This window comes from Mirounga angustirostris, unplaced genomic scaffold, assembly GCF_029215605.1.
Source record: "Mirounga angustirostris isolate CCGP_5_RB_7025 unplaced genomic scaffold, mMirAng1.0.hap1 SCAF_16, whole genome shotgun sequence".
Classification (NCBI taxonomy): domain Eukaryota; kingdom Metazoa; phylum Chordata; class Mammalia; order Carnivora; family Phocidae; genus Mirounga; species Mirounga angustirostris.
Genome location: NW_026991724.1, coordinates 2,023,437 through 2,044,262, shown reverse-complemented (window position 1 = coordinate 2,044,262; position 20,826 = coordinate 2,023,437). Strand labels below are relative to the sequence as shown.

The 20,826-nt window shown below is 53.5% G+C and overlaps 2 protein-coding genes across 11 annotated transcripts in view; one reads left to right on the top strand and one right to left on the bottom strand.

The window, feature by feature from the left end:
* Positions 1 to 10,492, bottom strand: part of ZCCHC14 (zinc finger CCHC-type containing 14) — a 55,598-nt gene extending 45,106 nt beyond the window's left edge. For 4 of the 6 annotated variants that reach the window (XM_054511213.2, XM_054511214.2, XM_054511215.2 and 1 more), the window contains exon 1: positions 9,874 to 10,491. In XM_054511213.2, the coding sequence (XP_054367188.2) occupies positions 9,874 to 10,422 (549 nt within the window). In that variant the 5' untranslated portion in view covers positions 10,423 to 10,491. Of the gene's footprint in view, positions 1 to 522; positions 668 to 9,873 lie in introns of those variants that run through there. The other 2 variants (XM_064580998.1, XM_064580999.1) reach the window with 2 other exon arrangements.
* Positions 10,493 to 11,530: 1,038 nt separating this feature from the next.
* Positions 11,531 to 20,826, top strand: part of JPH3 (junctophilin 3) — a 159,691-nt gene continuing 150,395 nt past the window's right edge. For 2 of the 5 annotated variants that reach the window (XR_010408147.1, XR_010408146.1), the window contains exons 1-2: positions 11,531 to 11,690; positions 14,853 to 17,108. The gene's annotated coding sequence lies outside the window, so the exon portion shown is untranslated. Of the gene's footprint in view, positions 12,206 to 14,852; positions 17,109 to 20,826 lie in introns of all 5 variants that reach the window. The other 3 variants (XM_064581001.1, XM_064581002.1, XM_064581000.1) reach the window with 3 other exon arrangements.

Below are 20,826 nucleotides of genomic sequence, written 5' to 3'. Positions count from 1 at the left end.
TTAAGTTCTAGGACGCTAATCAATACTGGAAAAAAACAAAAAACAAAACCCAGAAGAAAACATAGTTAAAGGTGGGAGGAGCGGGGAGGCGTGAGCTGACCAGGAAAAAGTAGTGACAGGAACGTTCTAGATCTCCACAGGGGCTTGGTTACAGAACGTCACACATTTACCGAAACTCAAAAGACCGAGAACCACCTGAAACGATACACAAAAACGTGCGCATTTCTGGAAGCGCACATATGTGAGGGGCTATGGGAATGAACACGGCAGGCAGCCATCGTGCTCTCATGACAATGACAACACCGTGGAGTCCACACATACCACAGCACAGGGGCTCGCGGGCCACCAGGGCAGCCACGCTCCAGCGCCCGCGAGCCCCAGAGGCCCCGCCCCGTTCTCAGTCACGATCTTTGCTTTTCCCTCTAACTTTCAATGATGAAGTGAAAACATTGTTAAATATACTTCTGGCTTCACATAATAAAAATAGCCACTTACTAATGTCACCTTTGGCAAATTACTTACACTTAATTCTCACGGCTAAAACGGGCACAAAGACGGGAACTATGGAGCTGTTCTGAGGACTAAATAAATACATGGGAAGCTCGCAGAGCAGCGCTTGAGCACAGCAAATGGAACTGTTAGCACCGGCATCATTCCCTCTCACGGCCTGTCCTCTCCTTCCTCTCTTTATTGATAATTCTGGAAGAAAAAAATCACTTTGATTGGTCAGTTAGCCTCCTCAATACAAATATTAAGAGGACACCAGCTCACGAGCTTCATATGTCATTTTTAAAATACAGAAAACCACTGCACAGCAAGTGTTCTCAGAAGTCCCACACCTCGCAAAAGCGCCCACACAAGAAAACTCAAGGGCCCGGAGGCCGCGGTCAGGAGGAAAGCGAGCAGGCTCCGATCGCAGCACAGGACGAACGGCGTCCAGGTCCGGCACGCACACCACGCAGCGCCGGCGAAAGAAAATTCCCTTAGTTTTCTTTCATCCAAGAATGTTTGACTTCTACCTGTGTTGTGACAGGGCATTTACACACAACCCCTGGACCCGGGACTTTCGAAATGTCTCACTGATTTTATTCACGGTACTAGGGCTAGGTTGGTAGCATTAGTCCCAAGATTTTTTATTTTGTTGAAATGCCCAAAAGAGATGGGAGAAGGGATCCTCTTCCCCATAAATTAATTCTCCTCCTTCCACAAAGTTATTTCTTCTAGTCTAGACTATACTTCCAGAAGTCGTTCCTACACATACATGTTTTAATTAGATTCACTGTGACTCAGTAAGAAACCTGAGGATATAATTTCTTTCTAGTAATTCTACTGAAGTGTTAACATAAAAGTCCCAAATAATTAGGACATGACTCTGTAATGCTCCCTTCTAATTAATCTGATGTCCCCGTTGAAGGTCTAGAAGAATATAAACCACACTTTAATTGGCATGATGAATCCTCGTTTGGTTTACTGCCATTCTGCAGGAAACTCTAACACCAAGGCGTACCGTGATCTATACTCCCGTAAGCATGTGAGGACCATAAGCACAAGAGCCTTACCGCCAGGGCCGCCAGCACCACCCGGACAGCAAAGTCACGGGAGGCGGGGCCACAGAGCACCAGAGAGCTCACGCCCCTCCAGCGCCCAGTGGACGGTCCGTACACTCCACTCTGTCATGGGGTAATACCATTTGAACTATCAACCACAGAGAGTTGCTCCCACAGGAAGCTTTTGCATACCAGCTTTTGAAAATTAATAAAGTAAAATACTGATGTTAAAAATTCCCTAGAATCCACAGCTACGTAATGCATAAGAGAAACAGCCAGAAAAGCCATTAAGGAAGAGTGTGATTTGGTAACAGCTGTTAATGACAGGACCACAGAAAAGCAAAGCATAAAGGAAAAAATGTTTTCACTAGAGTGGCCTTTCATAAACATCCAACACCTCCCTCCCACTTGGCTTTCACAGATGCTCAGGACACAGCCCCTGCTGGGTGGCAGGGACCATGAGGCTCTGGACTGAAAGAGACAATCTCTGCCCTCCAATAAGTCAAGTCTGGTGATGAAAATGTAATGAAACCCACTTCAGCAGAGTATGATGAGGTTTAGGACAGAAGAAGGCCACAGAAGGCTTGTAAGTGTGAGCCAAGAACTGGGGGTTGGGGAGCCCCAGGTACCAGGTGTCCCATCTGAGAGAACGGTATCTATAAAGGCTCAGGGGAAAGAGGAATTGCAGTAAATATAAGGAACCTCAAGTACAGACAGAGGTGAGTATAGACAAGCAGAGGACAGATCACAAAGGCCACAGCATGCCCTGCTAAGACCTGCATGTTGGAGAGTAACAATCCTATAGGCATCTTACAAAGACCATTCCAGGGACACCATGAGACCTGTTGTTAAGAGGCTAAGAGTGGGGCCAGGGGGATGGGTTTTCATAGTAGACTAGACCCAGACCAGGGGAACAGGTTGTCACAGTAGATTAGAACCAGGCCAGGAGAATGGGTTTTCACCCTCCTGACACAGGCCAAGGGGGACAGGTTGTCACAGTATACTAGACTTAGGCCAGGGGACTGGCTGTCATAGCAGACTAGACCTTGGTCAAGATGAGAAGTTGGACATGTCACTGCTATTTCTAAGAAGAATTAAGGTACTACAGTTTCCGGATAATTTAATTAAAAAACCAAACAGAGCAGCTACAAGTTATTTCATGTAGACTTTAAACAAGGACATCAGCTCAATTCTAAAAGGAGGTGATCACTCACTTGCATGCCAGCATGCGTTCTGGACTCAGGGGAAGGAATGAAGTTACAGGAGGCTGGGGGTGTGCTTGTTCCCCGAACACCATTTTAATCTACGTCCTGGCTCTCTGGCAAATGGCCCCGAATCTAAGTCCACCTCCACACAAGTGTGCCATATATGGAGCCGTCATGTCAAGTGTGACGGGGAGGGAGAGAGACAGAGAGAGACAGACAGGGATAGACAGGGGCTGTGGTGTCAGCAGAGAAGAAACCTGCCAAGCTGCTGAGGGCCTGTTAACTGACTGGGGGCCCAGGAGAGAAGGCAACTATAGGAGAGGCATGGGCTTCTGGCTGGGGGACAGGGGGAGAGCAGTCAAGCAGAGTGCCTTTGGACATACTGAGCTACCTGGAACCTCCAGCTGGAGCCCGGATCTAGGTGGCATGCAGATTTTGGATTCATCAGTGAGAACACCATCATGTAAAGGGCAGGAGAGCTGAGAGAAACCGAGAACACTGAGAAGTGAGAGGAAAATCGGCAGTGCCGGGAATGAATGGGGGCGGAGACTCTCGGGACACTCAGGCCACGCCCAGGCTCCTGAAAGCCAGCATCTGGGGGAGGCACCTCCACAACCACACCTGCTTAAAAAGAAGAGAAAAGCACCCTCCCCTGGGTATTCCACTGTGTGGGGAGCCCACAGAACCAATGAGAGATAAGAAAGATAAGGACTGAAAAGCATGCAAGGAACCAGGCAAATCAGAGGCCATCCAGATAAAGACATCAGTGAAACCCAGTACACACCGTCTAGAAGGAAACCCACATCTCCAAGTGGAGGGCAGCATGCGAGCAATGGGAAAAGATGGATTATTCAACAAATGGCACAGGAGCGACCGGGTTTGCATTCGGGAAAGATAAAACTAGCTCCATACCTTACACCAAATAAATTGCAGATGGATCTGTGAAACGTAAGGTCTGTACCAGAGGACGTCACAGGGAACGCTTTCACAACGTACATTGCATAACGCGCGCCTGACCATAGTCTATCACGCACATCACAATTTGTGCAATGCATGAGGTATAATACATTTCTAATTATGACACAAAACCCAGAAGCCATATAAGATTGATAAAAAGGACGCTAAGAAGGACCTGCAGGCATGGTAAAGTCATCAGGCAGGAAAAAACCCCAGGAAAACAAATTCTTGCCATTTCTACTAAAGACAAAAGGACAATTTCCTTGAAACTTAAAGAGCTCCTAATAAAGAAAAGACCAACAACTCAAAAGAAATGGGCATAGGATATGGAGAGCTTGCCAAAAATAAAAAGCTTGCTTGAAGAAATGCTCAAGCTCACTCACCAGGGGACTGCAGCACCCTGAGAGGCACCTCCCACCAGCCAGGGGCAGCCACCGGCGGGGACACGGCGAGCTCGCACACCACTCGGAGGCGTACAAAAGGCACTCACATGCACTGACGTAGGGGCGCCGAGGAGGGCCACCACAGTATCTAAAATCATCCCAGAGGCACACACCCTCTGGTCCACCAACAACTCCACTTCCAGGTTTCTAGTCCACAGAGAAACTCGCCAACGTTGAAAGGCACACACAAGACCTTCCAGGGGCTCGTGATTTTTCTATGTACCTGCGAAACACCCACCTAAAATCCCAAACACTACTTAGAGACAAGACTCAGTGAAAAGCATCCTCAAGTCCAGAGTGCTCCTTGCTGCTTTAGAGACAGGACCACAAGTCTATGCCAGTCCTTGGGGACCACACAGCGAGTCCAGGCCCACTTCATTACGCCCTGATCACAGATTACAAGTAGCTGCTAGAGTACCAATTATGGGAAACATATTCAGTCTTGCCTTTGTCTTCATTCTAAAATACCTCAGGCCTTGTAACTCAGAACAAAACAAACTGCTCAAGAAAGAACCTATTTTATGCCCATCCATTCAGTGTAAGAGTGACTGAATAAATTCTGGCTGTACTAACAAAAAAAGGAAAAAGAATTAACCTATTTTATGAAGTTCTTGATTATGGCTTTTCACCGTGACAGGAAGCAGCTCTATAACACGTTAGGTCTCTCCACATACAAAACCTCTGTGGAGCCTGGGGAGGAGCCACCTCGCCGACACTCATCTCTGCACTGCACACGTCAGGGCTAGAGTCCAAAATCAGAATCCCTCAGTGATCTGTAAACTCACTGGAGAGCTTGTGGCAACTGTTCTCAAAAGAGAACAGGTGTCCGATATGGTGGTTCCTCAAAAAAATTAAAATTAAAATTAAAAAGAAAGAAACAACCAAAGGATCTTTTTTTCTGAAATATAATCTACCTAAGGCAGAAAAAAAAAAGCACACTTATATAGAAACTATTTTTCCCTAAATATAACAGAAATTTTTTGTTACTAGCAGTCTCGGGGAGGGCAGCCACCGACTGAACAAACAAAAATGTCCCTTTTGCTAGCTTGCCTCTGAGGTCGTAAGATGACTATGTTGATTTGTGGGGGGGAAAATGTATCAATCCCAAATGTCCTCAGTCCCAAAGGAAGGTAAATGAAGTGTGCAGGGCTGAGGGGAAAAATGGGTAAAGTGAAGCTACCTGGTGAACATCGAACACTGCAGAAACACGGCCAACGCGGATGTTTGTCTGTAATTACGTTCTGTGTTAAGTAACCCCGCCACACACTCCGGAGAAGCTCCAGAAGACCTGCGGTTTCCACAGCTGCGCTCCAGAACGCCACCGAGAGCTGGAGCTGGGGCGTCAGTGGGGTCGGACACAGCTCACGCGCACCAGCCCACACGAGGGCGAAGGGCAGGACCCGGGCGGGCGGCTCACTCTCCAGCCGGGCGCCGGCAGCAGCGAGGGGCTGCACCACCACCACCAAGCAAACCTGCATCCCAGCACCCAGTCTCAACGATCGTGCACCTCACCATAAAAAGAGGGCAGTCTGTGGGCCTATAAAAGCTGGCCCAAAACGAGGAATCCAGAATGCGTTAAGACATTTCACTCCTGCAGCATCTTGAACAAAGCAGTGGAGGCAAAGGCAGCCAGACTGAGCTCAGACCGCAGGCCTGAGTCCATGGGCCGGGCCATCCTCAGCTGCCCGGAGCCCCAGTGTGAAGGTGGAGCCACCGCTGCGCCTTGAGGTCACGGCTCCTCCCGCAGCCATTAGCGATGATAAGGACAGCGCCCCGGACTAAGTCCCTTCCCGTGTGGTGCCGCATCCCTCTCAGCAGCATCACTCTCAGCGGCACCGGGCAGTTTCCCGGGAAAGGAGAGACCAGAAGGGGCCATTCAACCCTCACGTGACAACCAGCGCACAAACTACCAAGCTTCCACCTTTGAACCGCAATGATTTTCAGCAGCTCGCAGGAAGCAACGCGACAGAGCCAGCTGTCGCCTGCCCTGGGCAAGCCCTTGTTAGCAGCTTACTCACAAAATCTGCCCCCCCTCGCCCCCACGGTGCTTACCCTAGAGCGCTCACGGTGACGCCGCCGCTGCGCTCCCGCAGCCAGCCCCTTAAAAAGGCTCAGCAGCACCCACAGAAGTCAACCTCATGGAGTTGTTCGGTTGTGATCCTCGTCATGAGGATTCTGAAATGCCAGGGTGGGGGCAGCTTCCTGCTACCCTGCCCAGCCAGAGCTGACACTGCCACCCGGCTCCCAACCACGACACGGAGCCCACAGCGCCTGGCCACGACTGTCAGAGCAGCGCACTCTCTGCCACCTCCAGCCACGGCTCTGGAGAGCGGCCCCGCGCACAGCACCCCGCATCCCCCAGGCGGGCTCTCTTCACCCCCGGGAGGTCCCTCAGACGCCACACGTGGACGTTGCTCCAAAGACGACTGGTTAAGTGTTGAGTGTAAGGGATTAAAACAAGAGCCTGTTAACCACGAGGAAAAAAAAGTCTAAAAATAAGCACATGCAACAACCCAAGTGTTCATCCACAGACGAGCAGATAAACAAAACAGGGTCTAGCCACACAGTGAATATCATTCAACCCTAAAAAAGCAGAAAAGCACTGACACATACTACCACAGGAATAAACTGTGAGAACACGACGCTGAGTGAGGGAGGCCAGACACGGAAGGCCACACACTGTACGATTCCGCTTCCATGAAATGTCCAGGACAAGCAAATGCACAACACAGACGACTGGCTGTCAGGGGCTGGGAAGAGGGAATGGGGAGGGACCGCAAACAGGCATGGGGTTTCTTTGGGGGGGGGGGGTGATGAAAATGTTCTGGAAGGAGACAGTGGTAATGGTTACACAACTCCGTCAGTATGTTAAAAACTACTTAAGTGTACGCTTTGAAAGGGTGAATTTTACGGTTTTTAAAAATTAAATCTCGGGCGCCTGGGTGGCTCAGTCGTTAAGCGTCTGCCTTCGGCTCAGGTCATGATCCCAGGGTCCTGGGATCGAGCCCCGCATCGGGCTCCCTGCTCGGCGGGAAGCCTGCTTCTCCCTCTCCCACTCCCCCTGCTTGTGTTCCTGCTCTATCTCTCTCTCTGCCAAATAAATAAATAAAATCTTTAAAAAAAAAAAATTAAATCTCAAAAACTTTATGAGACTGACGCGCTGCCCACTGTGCTAAGAAGGCGGTTAAATCTCAAAAACTTTAAAAAAGCATATACCTATAACACATTATCATTTACATCAAAAAAAGACCGCAAAGGATAAAGTTAAACTTTTTCCAAAACTACAGCTTTTTACTTAACTAGGAAGAGAGTTGAAGAGTCCCAGGCAACTTTTATCACTAGCTCACACGGAACCCCGAGGAGCAGCGTACCTACAGCACCTGTCGGCTCCTGAGCGCGGCAAGGCTACCGCAATCTACCATCAGCTTTGCCGTGCCGACTGCTTTCCTTCTCGGACGTGAAAATTTCTATTTTACGTCATTCACACTCTTAAATGCCTTCTGCTTGTCCTCTGAGCGGGAAGGATTATCAAATAACACAGTGAGGGTTTGAAGATGCAATTGCAAATCATGACTATATCAGAAAACATCGTTATAAGAACTATCACTTTAAACAAAGAAAAGAAAAAAATCAAACCCTCGTCTTCATCCCTAAAGGATAAACACAAAGCCTCTAAGCTCAAAGAGTTCAAAAGAGAATAAAAACAGCTTACAAAAGAAATGCAAGCAGAGCTTTAATGGGGCTGTTTTCCCAGGATGACAGTAAACATTAGATCCAGAGACACTAAAACGGAAAACACTCAGACTACTTAGATTTCACCGGAGGGACCGCCTCCAAAAGCAGCAAAGGGTGCATCAGATCTTAACAGTAACAGAAAGTTACATGAATGAGACTGAAATTAGTTTAGCAGTGACAGAGGGAACGTGGGGAAAACTAGACACCATGGTGGCTCTGAAATATGGAAGCAATATAGCTCTAAGGTTACTCACCATAACGTCATTATTAAGGGTCAGGCAGAATTCTCCAATTTCCCACGGATAAACAGAAAAAATTGTCAGCTCCAAGCAACTACTCAAAAATCAATTTAGAAAACAGGAACCCTCTGAGACATAAATATTTCACTCTGTAACAACGTGCCCTGCCGAAGTCAGCACTCCTCCATAAAAACCCAGAGAGGATGGACCTGGCAGAGAAGGGAGCAGTCCCTGCACATCTGCTGGGTACGTCACGCGTGACCTCATGTAGCCCTCCAACAAGCCCAGGAGGCAGGTAACCTGCCACCTACTTCACAGGAAACACCAAGAGGAGGCGGGGTTCTGGCCAAGGTCACACAGCTGGCCAGTTGCGAGTGTGTGGGCAGGGGTGGGGGGGGGGGGGGAGACTGGCCCTTTGCGTCACCAGAGGGATTTCTCACTTGACAGAAAGAAAGGCTCTCTTCTAAAGCATATTTTCGTTCTAGAGCCAGCTCCTGCCCCACCAAAATAACAATCACCATCTTCCCCTTTTATAAAGGGATGAATCCGTATACACAAAAGAATTACCTTCGAGAGCTGAACAGGAGTGGAGAAAGAACCCCAGACATTAGTGCACGGCATCTAAACAGAAGGCTAGCAGCACGCGAAACGAATCATCAGGGACTGAGATCCCATGAACAGCTGATGGGGCACTGGCACCCCAAAGCCGGCTGAGCCCCCCACACACAACCACACTGCCTAGGACGCTGCTTTCCCTTTGTTACAGCTGAAATACCATCTTTCTGCCCAGTGCACAACATGAGATTCACAGTGGCAGCCGAACACACGTTTCAAAAGAAAACCACAGTCTCAGAGCTCCACATCACCAAAAACAGACGAGACACAGATTAAAACCAATGGAGGCACCACAACCACAGCCCAGAGAAAAACATTAAAGAAGGAAAGCCACAACCCAGAGTTGAGAGCTTGAAAGCCAGCAGCAGCAAACCAGAGAGGACCCAAGCGTTCCCTGAAAACAGCTCAGCCACGGAAAAGGCACCCAGCACCGCTGGTCCTGCCTGCAGTCTCCTCCCCACGCGTCCCCGTGTCATCTGAACACACGCCACGCTGGGTCAAAGAAAAACCCTTTTTCCTGGAGCACCACTTTGGCACCGGGTCCCCTGGGCTGTGAAAAACGAGTCTGAGCCCCGAGCATTTGGTGTTTACGTAGTTTTGAAACATTTAGACAAAAGTTCACATTCCCAAGTGGATGACCACGATGCCCTTCCTGTTTAGTTTGGAGACCAACACCCTGGGCCTCCCGGCAGACCCCGCATCTGCTCCCACAAAGGCAGGCGTCCCGCATGCGTCCAGGGCTGCAGACGTGTTTCTGTGCCTGTCACGGAGCCGGGCTCCGCAGCTGCCCCGCGGCGACACCCGCCCCACCAAGGGAACCCGCAGGCCGTGCGGGGCGCCGCACAGCCCCCGCGCCGCCCGCTAAGGTTCCCATCTCCACCTCGCCGACGGCTTCCCTTCCTGCCAAGGAACACCAGATGTGGAGAAATCCGGGCGACACCAAGCGTAAGTGATCTGTCGCCCAAGGGCCCGATTAAGGGGACAAAGGCCGTACGGCGCTCGCGGCCACGGGCGAGAAGGAAGGAACGGCACCAAGGGGCCGCGAACTCCGACCGCGCGGGCCTCCCCAGGGCCAGGCGCCCCGCAACCTGCGCGACCGCCCCCGGGGCGCGCGGCGGCGCGGGGGACGCACCTTGTGGCAGGCCGGGCAGGTGGGCAGCGCGCTCTTGCCGCCGTGGCCGCCGCCGCTCAGGCTGCTCTGGATCTGCGTGAGCTCCTGGCGCAGCACCTGCTTCTGGTGGAAGCTGAAGGCCGGGTGGTTGGAGGCCATGGTGAAGAGCAGCAGGAACTCATCGCCCGTGCGGCCCTCGTTGAGCTGCAGCCCGTAGTTGTGGATGATGGAGTCGATGTGCGTGAGCGTGCGGTAGAGCACGCCCGCCGCCTCGCGCTGCTCCGAGCCCAGCAGCGCCAGCGACACGAGCAGCTTGCTGCGCACCACCTCGTCCGTCAGGTTGGTGAGGCTGCCCAGGTCAGCCGGGTTGTTGGCCTTGATCTCCGAGTCGCGCAGCGAGTGGTAGTCCTTGCGGGCCAGGTCCTCGAGGCACGAGCCGAGGAAGCGCAGCTCGAGCGGGATGCACAGGTCCAGCAGGCCGCACAGGAACTCCACGCGCTGCGGCGACGGCAGCTCCGAGAACCAGCGGTACACGCCGTCCCTCTGCAGCGGGCAGCGCTTCTCCACCATGCTGCCGCCCGCGCCGCGCCGCGCCCCGGGGCCGGGGGCCGCCGGCCGGGGCCGGGGGCGCGGGCGGGCGCGGGGCGCGGGGGGCCGGGGCGCGCCGGGGCCGGGGCCGGGGGCGCGCGGGCCGGGGCCGGGGCCGGGCGAGGGCGGGCGGGCGCCGCGGGCCGCGCCGGGGCCGGGGCCGGGGGCGCGCGCCGCGGGCGGGACCCCCGCCAGGGGCCGGCGGGCGGGCGCGCGCGGGGCGCCGGGGGGGCCCGGGGCGGCCGGGGCGGCCGGGGGCGGCGAGCGGCCGCGGGCCCCCCGCTCACGGGCGGGCTCCTGGCCCGCGCCCGTCCCCAGCGGCGGCCGGTGCGCGGCGGCGGCGGCGGCCGCTCCTCGTCGTCGTCGTCGTCGTCGTCCGGGAGGCGGCCGCCCCCATCTCCCCCCGCGCCGCAGGGTCTGTCACTGCGGGCCGCCCCCCGCCGGAGCCGCCCGGGCCATGCCTCCTCCTCCTGCTGCTGCTGCCGCGGCGGCTGCTGCCCCTCCTCCTCGTCCTCCGCCGCCGCCGCCGCCGCCGCCGCGCCTGGGCCGGCCGGCCGTTGCCGGGTCGGAGGCCGCGGGCGGCGGGCGGGCGCGTCAGGAGCGGCGGGCGGGCGCGGGGCGCGCAGGGACTGGCGGGCGCGGCGGCGGCGGCGGCGGCGGCGGCGGAGGGATCTCTGCCGGCACTCGCGCGGGCTCGCGCTCCGGCCTCTCCCCGCGCCGCGGACGGATCCGGGCCGAGCGCCGCCGCGCTCGCTGCTGACGGGCGCCGGGACGAGGCGCAAGTGGGCGGGGTGGCCGCCTCTCGCGACAGCCGTGCCGGTCAGGCCCGCCCCCCTCGCCGATTGGCTCGGGCTGCCCCTTCTCGGCCCGTGATTGTTCCGAGGCCCCAATCCGATTCGCCCCCGCCGCGGCCACGCCTCCCCAGGGCTGTCGATCACGTCGGAGCCGCCCCGTCCCGCCCCTCGGCGGCCCGCGGGGCCGGCGCGGCGGAAAACCCGGGGCGGATTCCTGCTCGCTTTTGTTCCCGCAGATTTGCGCCGAGCATTGTTTGAGGTGGAAGTCGGGCGTCCGGCCTTCCGTGTGACTCCCGGGCGTCACCGTAGGGAGGCGGCGAGCGTCCCCGGAAAGCTGCAGGAGCGGGGCTCCGGAGCCCCGAGCCGCGCGACCCGGTGCTCCGTCAGCGAAGCTGTGTGACCTTGGCCGAGTCGCTTGGCCTCTCTGAGCCCTGGGCGCCGCCGCGGAACCTGAGGGTAATTCTTACCGCCCGGGGGGCTCGCGAGAAGGTCGTGAGCTTACGGAGGGCCGGCGCCCGCCCGTGCGAGCCGACCCGCCTGCCTTGGGGAGCCCTCGCCCGGAGGGAGCCGCTGTTAAGCCAGGCTCCTGTCCGCGAGCGGGGAGTGGAGAGAGCGCAACGGCGCCCGCCTGCCCGGGCCCGTGCGTGGCGCCGGGCTGCAGGCTGAGCCGAGGCCGGCGCGCCCCATCCCCTGGACACCCTGCAGTTGCAGGCCTTGGGTGTGGAACCCGCTGCCCTCCGGAGCAGCCGCCCGTTCTCCCCGCCCTGCCGCTAGGTCTCGGCTGCGGGTGTCTTGTGACTCACGTGCGGGCTCACTGGTTCAGCAGCTGTGTGTGCCAGGGCCTGAGGCCTGGGGCCAGGGGTGCGCGCTGCCCTGCTCTGCCTGCCTTGCGGAGCTCACGGCCTGCTTCTCAGCAGTGCCCGAGAGGAAGGACTGGACCCATGCGCGCAGTTCTTCAGGACAGGTCCAAGGTGCTGTAAACTTTCTAACAAGACCTTCTCCAGCTTTAGGACTTCAAGGTTGGACAGATTTTGTAGAGCCACATGAGGGAGAAAAAGAAAATCTGCTTCCCACTCCCTGACCCCTCTCCACTCCTTGGGCGAAATTTCCCAGAGCCACTCCGGGGCTCTTGGCCAGTGACAGGAGGAGAAAGCATCCAGGTGACAGTCCCAGACATCCCAGCAACCAGTGACACTCCCAGACATCCTGGCATCCAGGTGACAGTCCCAGACATCCGACAACCAGGTGACAGTCCCAGACATCCCAGCATCTGGTCGACAGTCCAGACATCCCAGCAACCAGTGACACTCCCAGACATCCTGGCATCCAGGTGACAGTCCCAGACATCCCAGCATCTGGTCGACAGTCCCAGACATCCCAGCAACCGGGTGACAGCCCCAGACATCCCAGCAACCAGTGACACTCCCAGACATCCTGGCATCCAGGTGACAGTCCCAGACATCCGACAACCAGGTGACAGTCCCAGACATCCCAGCATCTGGTCGACAGTCCAGACATCCCAGCAACCAGTGACACTCCCAGACATCCTGGCATCCAGGTGACAGTCCCAGACATCCCAGCATCTGGTCGACAGTCCCAGACATCCCAGCAACCGGGTGACAGCCCCAGACATCCCAGCAACCAGTGACACTCCCAGACATCCTGGCATCCAGGTGACAGTCCCAGACATCCGACAACCAGGTGACAGTCCCAGACATCCCAGCATCTGGTCGACAGTCCAGACATCCCAGCAACCAGTGACACTCCCAGACATCCTGGCATCCAGGTGACAGCCCCAGACATCCCAGCAACCAGTGACACTCCCAGACATCCTGGCATCCAGGTGACAGTCCCAGACATCCCAGCATCTGGTCGACAGTCCCAGACATCCCAGCAACTGGGTGAAACTCCCATACATCCCAGCAACCGGGTGACAGCCCCAGACATCCCAGCAACCAGTGACACTCCCAGACATCCTGGCATCCAGGTGACAGTCCCAGACATCCCAGCATCTGGTCGACAGTCCCAGACATCCCAGCAACCGGGTGACAGCCCCAGACATCCCAGCAACCAGTGACACTCCCAGACATCCTGGCATCCAGGTGACAGTCCCAGACATCCGACAACCAGGTGACAGTCCCAGACATCCCAGCATCTGGTCGACAGTCCAGACATCCCAGCAACCAGTGACACTCCCAGACATCCTGGCATCCAGGTGACAGTCCCAGACATCCCAGCATCTGGTCGACAGTCCCAGACATCCCAGCAACTGGGTGAAACTCCCATACATCCCAGCAACCGGGTGACAGCCCCAGACATCCCAGCAACCAGTGACACTCCCAGACATCCTGGCATCCAGGTGACAGTCCCAGACATCCCAGCATCTGGTCGACAGTCCCAGACATCCCAGCAACTGGGTGAAACTCCCATACATCCCAGCAACCGGGTGACAGCCCCAGACATCCCAGCAACCAGTGACACTCCCAGACATCCTGGCATCCAGGTGACAGTCCCAGACATCCCAGCATCTGGTCGACAGTCCCAGACATCCCAGCAACTGGGTGAAACTCCCATACATCCCAGCAACCGGGTGACAGCCCCAGACATCCCAGCAACCAGTGACACTCCCAGACATCCTGGCATCCAGGTGACAGTCCCAGACATCCCAGCATCTGGTCGACAGTCCCAGACATCCCAGCAACTGGGTGAAACTCCCATACATCCCAGCAACCGGGTGACAGCCCCAGACATCCCAGCAACCAGTGACACTCCCAGACATCCTGGCATCCAGGTGACAGTCCCAGACATCCCAGCATCTGGTCGACAGTCCCAGACATCCCAGCAACTGGGTGAAACTCCCATACATCCCAGCAACCGGGTGACAGCCCCAGACATCCCAGCAACCAGTGACACTCCCAGACATCCTGGCATCCAGGTGACAGTCCCAGACATCCCAGCATCTGGTCGACAGTCCCAGACATCCCAGCAACTGGGTGAAACTCCCATACATCCCAGCAACCGGGTGACAGCCCCAGACATCCCAGCAACCAGTGACACTCCCAGACATCCTGGCATCCAGGTGACAGTCCCAGACATCCCAGCATCTGGTCGACAGTCCCAGACATCCCAGCAACTGGGTGAAACTCCCATACATCCCAGCAACCGGGTGACAGCCCCAGACATCCCAGCAACCAGTGACACTCCCAGACATCCTGGCATCCAGGTGACAGTCCCAGACATCCCAGCATCTGGTCGACAGTCCCAGACATCCCAGCAACTGGGTGAAACTCCCATACATCCCAGCAACTGGGTGACAGCCCCAGACATCCCAGCAACCGGGTGACACTCCCAGACATCCCAGCATCTGGGTGACAATCCTAAGGAGTGTAAAATCTGCATAGGCAGCAGGGGAAAGTCTGGCTCCGTTGGGTCTCCCTATCTCATTTCCCATTACAGACTAATTTCTATAAATAATTAAATTAATCCTTGTTCTCTTTGACCTCACCTTTCCAAGTGATTCCAGGAAAGTAGCCACATTCCAAAATTTATGATATGTGGAAGTAAAGCAATGTGAAAATCAAGGCGAGTCAACACCTTTGCCTTCTCTTGGTTAATTAGGTTCCTCGGAGCGGAAAGATCTCAGGGCCCTCCAGCACTGAGGGTCCCTCCAATCCAGCCCAGCCAGGCTGTGAAGCCCCCAAGTGATGGTGTCAAGCTGACCTGTGTTCCGGTCCCAGGTACAGCCAGCTCTGTGACCTTGGCCACTCACTCAAGCCTCCATGTGTAAAAGGAAGCCAGGACCCCACTCCCAGCTGGCAGTGGAGGTCAGAGGTGCGAACAGAGGGCCCAGACAGCTGGGACAGCTGAGCCACAAGTACCAGGATCAAGGCCCCCCAACTCTTGACTGCCTTCTTGCCACTTTTTGCTGTGCGATGTGCTGTGGAATGTGTGTAATGGCCAGAATGGTGTTGTCCCCCAAAAGGTCATGTCCACCCAGAACCTCAGGATGTGAATTTTTTTGGAAATAGGGTCTTTGCAGATATACTTTAGGTAAGAATCAAAATGAGAGTGTCCTTTGTAATAGGAAACAACAAGCAGAGACTCAGGGATGGGGGACGCCATTGAAAACAGGCAGAGGTTTAGAGCCAGGGCATGCCTGGAGCCATCAGGAGCTAGAAGAGGTAGAAAAGACCCTCCCCTAGAGCCTGTGGAGGGAGCACAGCCCTGCGGACCTCTTGCCTTTGGACGTCTGACTGCAGAAGAACATTTCTGTCATGTGAAGCCCCCGGTCTGCGGTCATTTGTCATGGCTGCCCCTGGACACTCTTACAGCGTGATTTCCCCTCACTCCAGCGCAATTTAATTCAGCTCCGCGGATAGTGAATCGCTACCCTGCAGGACTAGACCCCACTAAGGACTTGGGGGCCTCCAAGAGGAATGAGACCCAGCTCGTCCACTTTAAGGAACAGACGGCCTAGACTCCTGTCTCCAAAGCAGATGGCCACCCATCTGCGGGAGCTTTCTCTTCGCATACTGTTCCCTTTCCCAGGAAGCAGCTAGGAGCCTCCTGGAGGGGAGAGTGGACGACGACCTGCCAGTCCCTCCCAGTGTTGTCCCTCAGGCCTGGCCGTGGGGCTGTGGTTCTCTTAGCCAGCCGCTGTTCTCCCTCCCACCTAGGGCTCCTTCCCTAAAACAGCCTCCAGCTCCGGGCTGTTTGGAGCTGGTTCTGTCCCCTCTCTCTGCAAAAGGTGATCCCTGGCTTCAGGTGGGATTTGAACATTCCTCCACCTCCTACAAAGTGGAGGGCCTGAGGATCCATGGGAGGAGGCTGGGGAGGTGGGGCGCAGTGTTAAGTCAGATGGTGGGGCCTTCCTCCACACAGTCAAAGGGGTTGCAGGTAAAAGGGAAGCAGGCCATGTGTTCAGACAAGGAGAGATGCCCGGTGAGACGCTGAGTGGGACAGCAAGTTCACTCCCAGGAGTGAACATACCTGCAACGTGCCTAACTCAGGCCAGGCATCAACGGTGCCATGGGCCCTGCCCTCGGGAGCTCACGGCGTAGGTCTAGGGCAGAACAGTAGGTCTGTCTACGTTTTCCATAAAGCTGGAACGGAGTATAAATTAATACTATTTTTGAGAAAGAGAGCGAGGGAAAGACTGGGAGTTCACCCCAAATGCCCCAAAGAAACGCTTTTGTAATGAAGACGTGGTGTGCCTGGATGACTTCCTGTGTCCGGAGTGGCGACACTGGTGACTTTGCTGCGGAGGCAGGGCCAGGGCTGTGGCCAGGGCTCGGCCACCTGCACCCCACCCCCCGCCCTGTCACCCCACTTCTCCCTTCTCGTTTACAACCCAGCCCTAGAGGAGGAGCCTAGAGGCTACGTTGGGATAGGAAAATGAAAACAGGGCTAAGGTTGAGAGTCCAGTTAAGACCAGAGCTCCTCGAGCAGTCGGGGCTCAGGTGCACACACAGCCTCTGTGCCGGGATCCCCCACTTACCTTTCCCTGAGGGTTCATTGAGGGGTGTGCATGGTGTCCAGTTGGAGATACCTACTGAGTTTCATTTTTCCTTTGTCCGAGGCTCTGTCTTTCTGAGACAGAAAACAAAGAGACCCAAAACCCCTTATGTGCAGGCCTTAAGAAGTGGGTCCCTACTCTTACCGACGGCACCCTTGCTTGGTGCCTCAGCTCCTGATCACCTCATGTGATCGCCACAACTCTGTGTGCCTGGTTCTGAGAGCTGCTGCTATTGTTCCGTTTTACAGATGTGGACCGGTCACCGTGGGCCCAGGGCTGTGCAGCTTGTGCGTGTTGGAACCACGTCCTGACATAAGTCAGTTGCCCAGGCTCTGTCCCTCCCGGAGGAAAGTACAAAGGTGACATGTCATTTATGCATTATTTCTGCAAACCAGAGACTCCGGTCGTATTTGTTGCATGCCAGTTTTTCCCAGCCTGGACTTTGCTGACTGAGTCCACCTGGAGTCATAAATGGGCAAATGTCCCCATTGTGCCCGGCGCTGTTTCTGCAGTGCTGCACGTTTTCCTTCAGGGCAGACCTGCTTTCCTGGGTGTCTTTGGCCTTTGGCTATGTGCGGCATTTCCACAGCAGAGAATTGTCTGGGCTTTTATTTAAGATGGACATTTCCTAAGCCTGACCCCAGGTGTAGAGTCAGACTCCCAGGGGCTGGGGTCTTGGACTCTGCTTTATGCTAGCTCTCGGGTGACCCCAGTGCACACCGACATTTGAAAACTGCGTTGGGCAGTGGAGGTTTTGCTTTCAGGCATCTGGCGTCCTTCTCTGGACGAAGAGCAACCACGAAAATAATCACTTACGTCCATATCACAGGCCTGCCAGTGGACAAGGATCCTCCCTGTTATATAGCTGGGGAAGCTGAGGCTTAAAGAGGTCACACCCTCAGTGGCTCATGGGTTCTCGTTAAGTCCTGAACCTTATTTCTTCTGTATGTTTGTTCATTTTTCACATTTTTGCCTTTCTCAAACCATAGTTATATCTCTGAAAGCCAACAATTAATTCACTGCTGCTTTTGGGTTTTGTCTTTTTTTTAAGACTTTATTTATTTATTTGACAGAGAGAGACACAGCCAAAGAGGGAACACAAGCAGGGGGAGTGGGAGAGGGAGAAGCAGGCTTCCTGCAGAGCAGGGAGCCCGATGCGGGGCTTGATCCCAGGACCCTGGGATCATGATCTGAGCCGAAGGCAGACGCTTAACGACTGAGCCACCCAGGCGCCCCTCACTGCTGCTTTTGGTTTTGTGTGTTTTGCTTATCTTTCTACTATGGAAATTCTCAAGCATACCCAAAAGTCATCTGACTGGTATGGTGATTCCCTGTGTCCCTGTCACCCAGCTTCCACGGTAATGGCTAATTTATTGCCCCCACCCTGGCAGACGCACATTTTTCTAATGGATTATTTTAAAGCAAATAAATTAGGAGTTTTATACATATATACATAGTAATATACATATATATTAGCGTTGTTTTGCCTGATTATGGAGTAATACATACTCCTTGTACAGAGATCGTATCTCACTAAAAGACGACGTAAAAGTCACACATAATCTCGCTTCTCAGTCGTAACAACATTAACATTTTAAAACACATCCTCCTAGACACTGTTGTATTCACACATATTTATATGCACACCTATTTTTTTTTAAAGATTTTATTTTTATTATTTATTTGAGCCAGAGAGAATGAGAGAGAGAGAGAGAGAGAGCACATGAGAGGGGGGAGGGTCAGAGGGAGAAGCAGGCTCCCTGACGAGCAGGGAGCCCGATGTGGGACTCGATCCAGGGACTCCAGGATCATGACCTGAGCCGAAGGCAGTCGCTTAACCAACTGAGCCACCCAGGCGCCCTATATGCACACCTGTTTTTACAGAAGTGGTATCCTCCACAAAAATAGGGCTCTTCTCCACATTTTGCGATCTCTTTTTTCCATTTAACAACATATCACAGATGTCTTCCCATGTCACAGACTCTCTTGTAACTCCTGGTTTTCAAGGGCAGCCTAGAATCCTGTTTGGATATGCCACGATATTTTCTACTAATCCCCTCTTGCTGTGCATTCAGGTTGTTTCTGTGCTTTGCGATTGAGTTTCAGAAGGCATTCTGCTTACCCTGGACCTTGCACCAGGCTGAAACCCGATCTACCTCCTCTAGATCCCCTGGGTGTTTCTGAGAAGCACAAGCAGGGCTAACGTGGAGGAACTGGACTGCTTCCCAGTGCCATCCCAGTCAAGGCTGCGCCCCCTGGTGTGACGGCTCAAGACACAGGTCACACCCAGACTCAAATCTGGGTGAAAAATACATTCCAAAGGCAGATAACATATGTCTGGGTGACAAGGTGTAACTCTAAAAGATGGGAGGATTCTTTTTAAGCAAACACACCAGCGCTCACCCAACCCAGTAACACTCCCAACTTCAAGGTGCTCACCCCGGAAGGCAGTCCTCCTGTTGTGATAAAACTGTGATTGCTTGAAAATATATCCACGAACTCCTCTTTCATGCAGCTGTCTCCACAGTCTGTATAAGTAATTTTTGGAGACACTGTAGGCTGGGAAGTCTTTGTGCTTTGAGGTGGATTGATATCTGGAAACAGCCTGTGCTTATGAAATAAACTGCAAACAGCAGAGTCTGCTATGTCTGGTTTGAGCAGAAACAAGTTTATTAAATTACAACAGGGGATTCAGAGTTTTCAGTAGGGTTGGAGAACCAAATGTGGATGCCATTTTTGTATCTTTTTTTTTTTTTAATGAGTTGCCTGTTCATGTTTTTTGCCCATTTTTCTATCAGGTTTTGCGTCCTTGTTTCTGTCAATTTTTATTTATTTATTTTATTTAAAGATAGATTTATTTATTTTTAGAGAGATGGAGGGGGGGCATGAGCGGAGAGAGGGGCAGAGGGAGAGACTCTTTCAAGCTGAGCAAGGAGCCCAACATGGGGCTCTATCCCACAACCCATGTGCGGAAACCAAGAGTTGGATGCTTAACACACTGAGCCACCCAGTCACCCCTCCATCAATTTTTGAGAGTTCTTTATATATATATATATATATATATATATATATATATTTATTTATTTATTTATTTATTTGAGAGAGAGAATGAGAGAGAGCACATGAGAGGGGGGAGGGTCAGAGGGAGAAGCAGACTCCCTGCTCAGCAGGGAGCCTGATGTGGGACTCGATCCCAGGACTCCAGGATCATGACCTGAGCCGAAGGCAGTCGCTTAACCAACTGAGCCACCCAGGCGCCTGAGAGTTCTTTATATATTAGAGTTAATAGCCCTTTATCTGTGATTTATGTTGAAAATATTCTGTCCCAGCTTGTCAGTTGCCTTTGACTTCATTTATGGTGTTTTTATCTTGAAAGAGTTTATTTTTTTTAAGATTTTATTTATTTATTTGACAGAGAGAGACACAACGAGAGAGGGAACACAGGCAGGGGGAGTGGGAGAGGGAGAAGCAGGCCTCCCGCGGAGCAGGGAGCCCGATGCGGGGCTCGATCCCAGGACCTGGAATCATGACCTGAGCCGAAGGCAGACGCTTAACGACTGAGCCACCCAGGCGCCCTGAAAGAGTTTATTTTTATGATCACTTATTACATCTGGATTTTTAGTTGTGGTTAGAAAAACCACTCCCTACAACCAGATTATAAAGAAATTTATAGGTTTATAGGTTTTCTTATATATATGGTTTCATTTTTTTCATTTTTAGATACCTGACCCATTTGGGGTTTATTATTTATTTATTTTAGAGAGAATGCATGTGTGTGCATGCACAAGCAGGAGGGGAGGGGCAGAGGGAGAGGGAGAATCTTAAGCAGGCTACATGCTCAGCACAGAGCCCAGTGCAGGGCTTGACCTCATGACCCTGAAACCATGACCTGAGCTGAAATCAAGAGTGGGATGCTTAACAGACTGAGCCACCCAGGCACCCCTGCAGTTTATTCTTATGTGTAATATGAGGTATTTGCTTTTGAAACCCAGTGTTATATTTAATTACACCAGGGGTTGCAAATTAAAATGCTTGAAAGAGGCCGGCAAAAAGTAAGTGACTGAAGATGGATGGAAT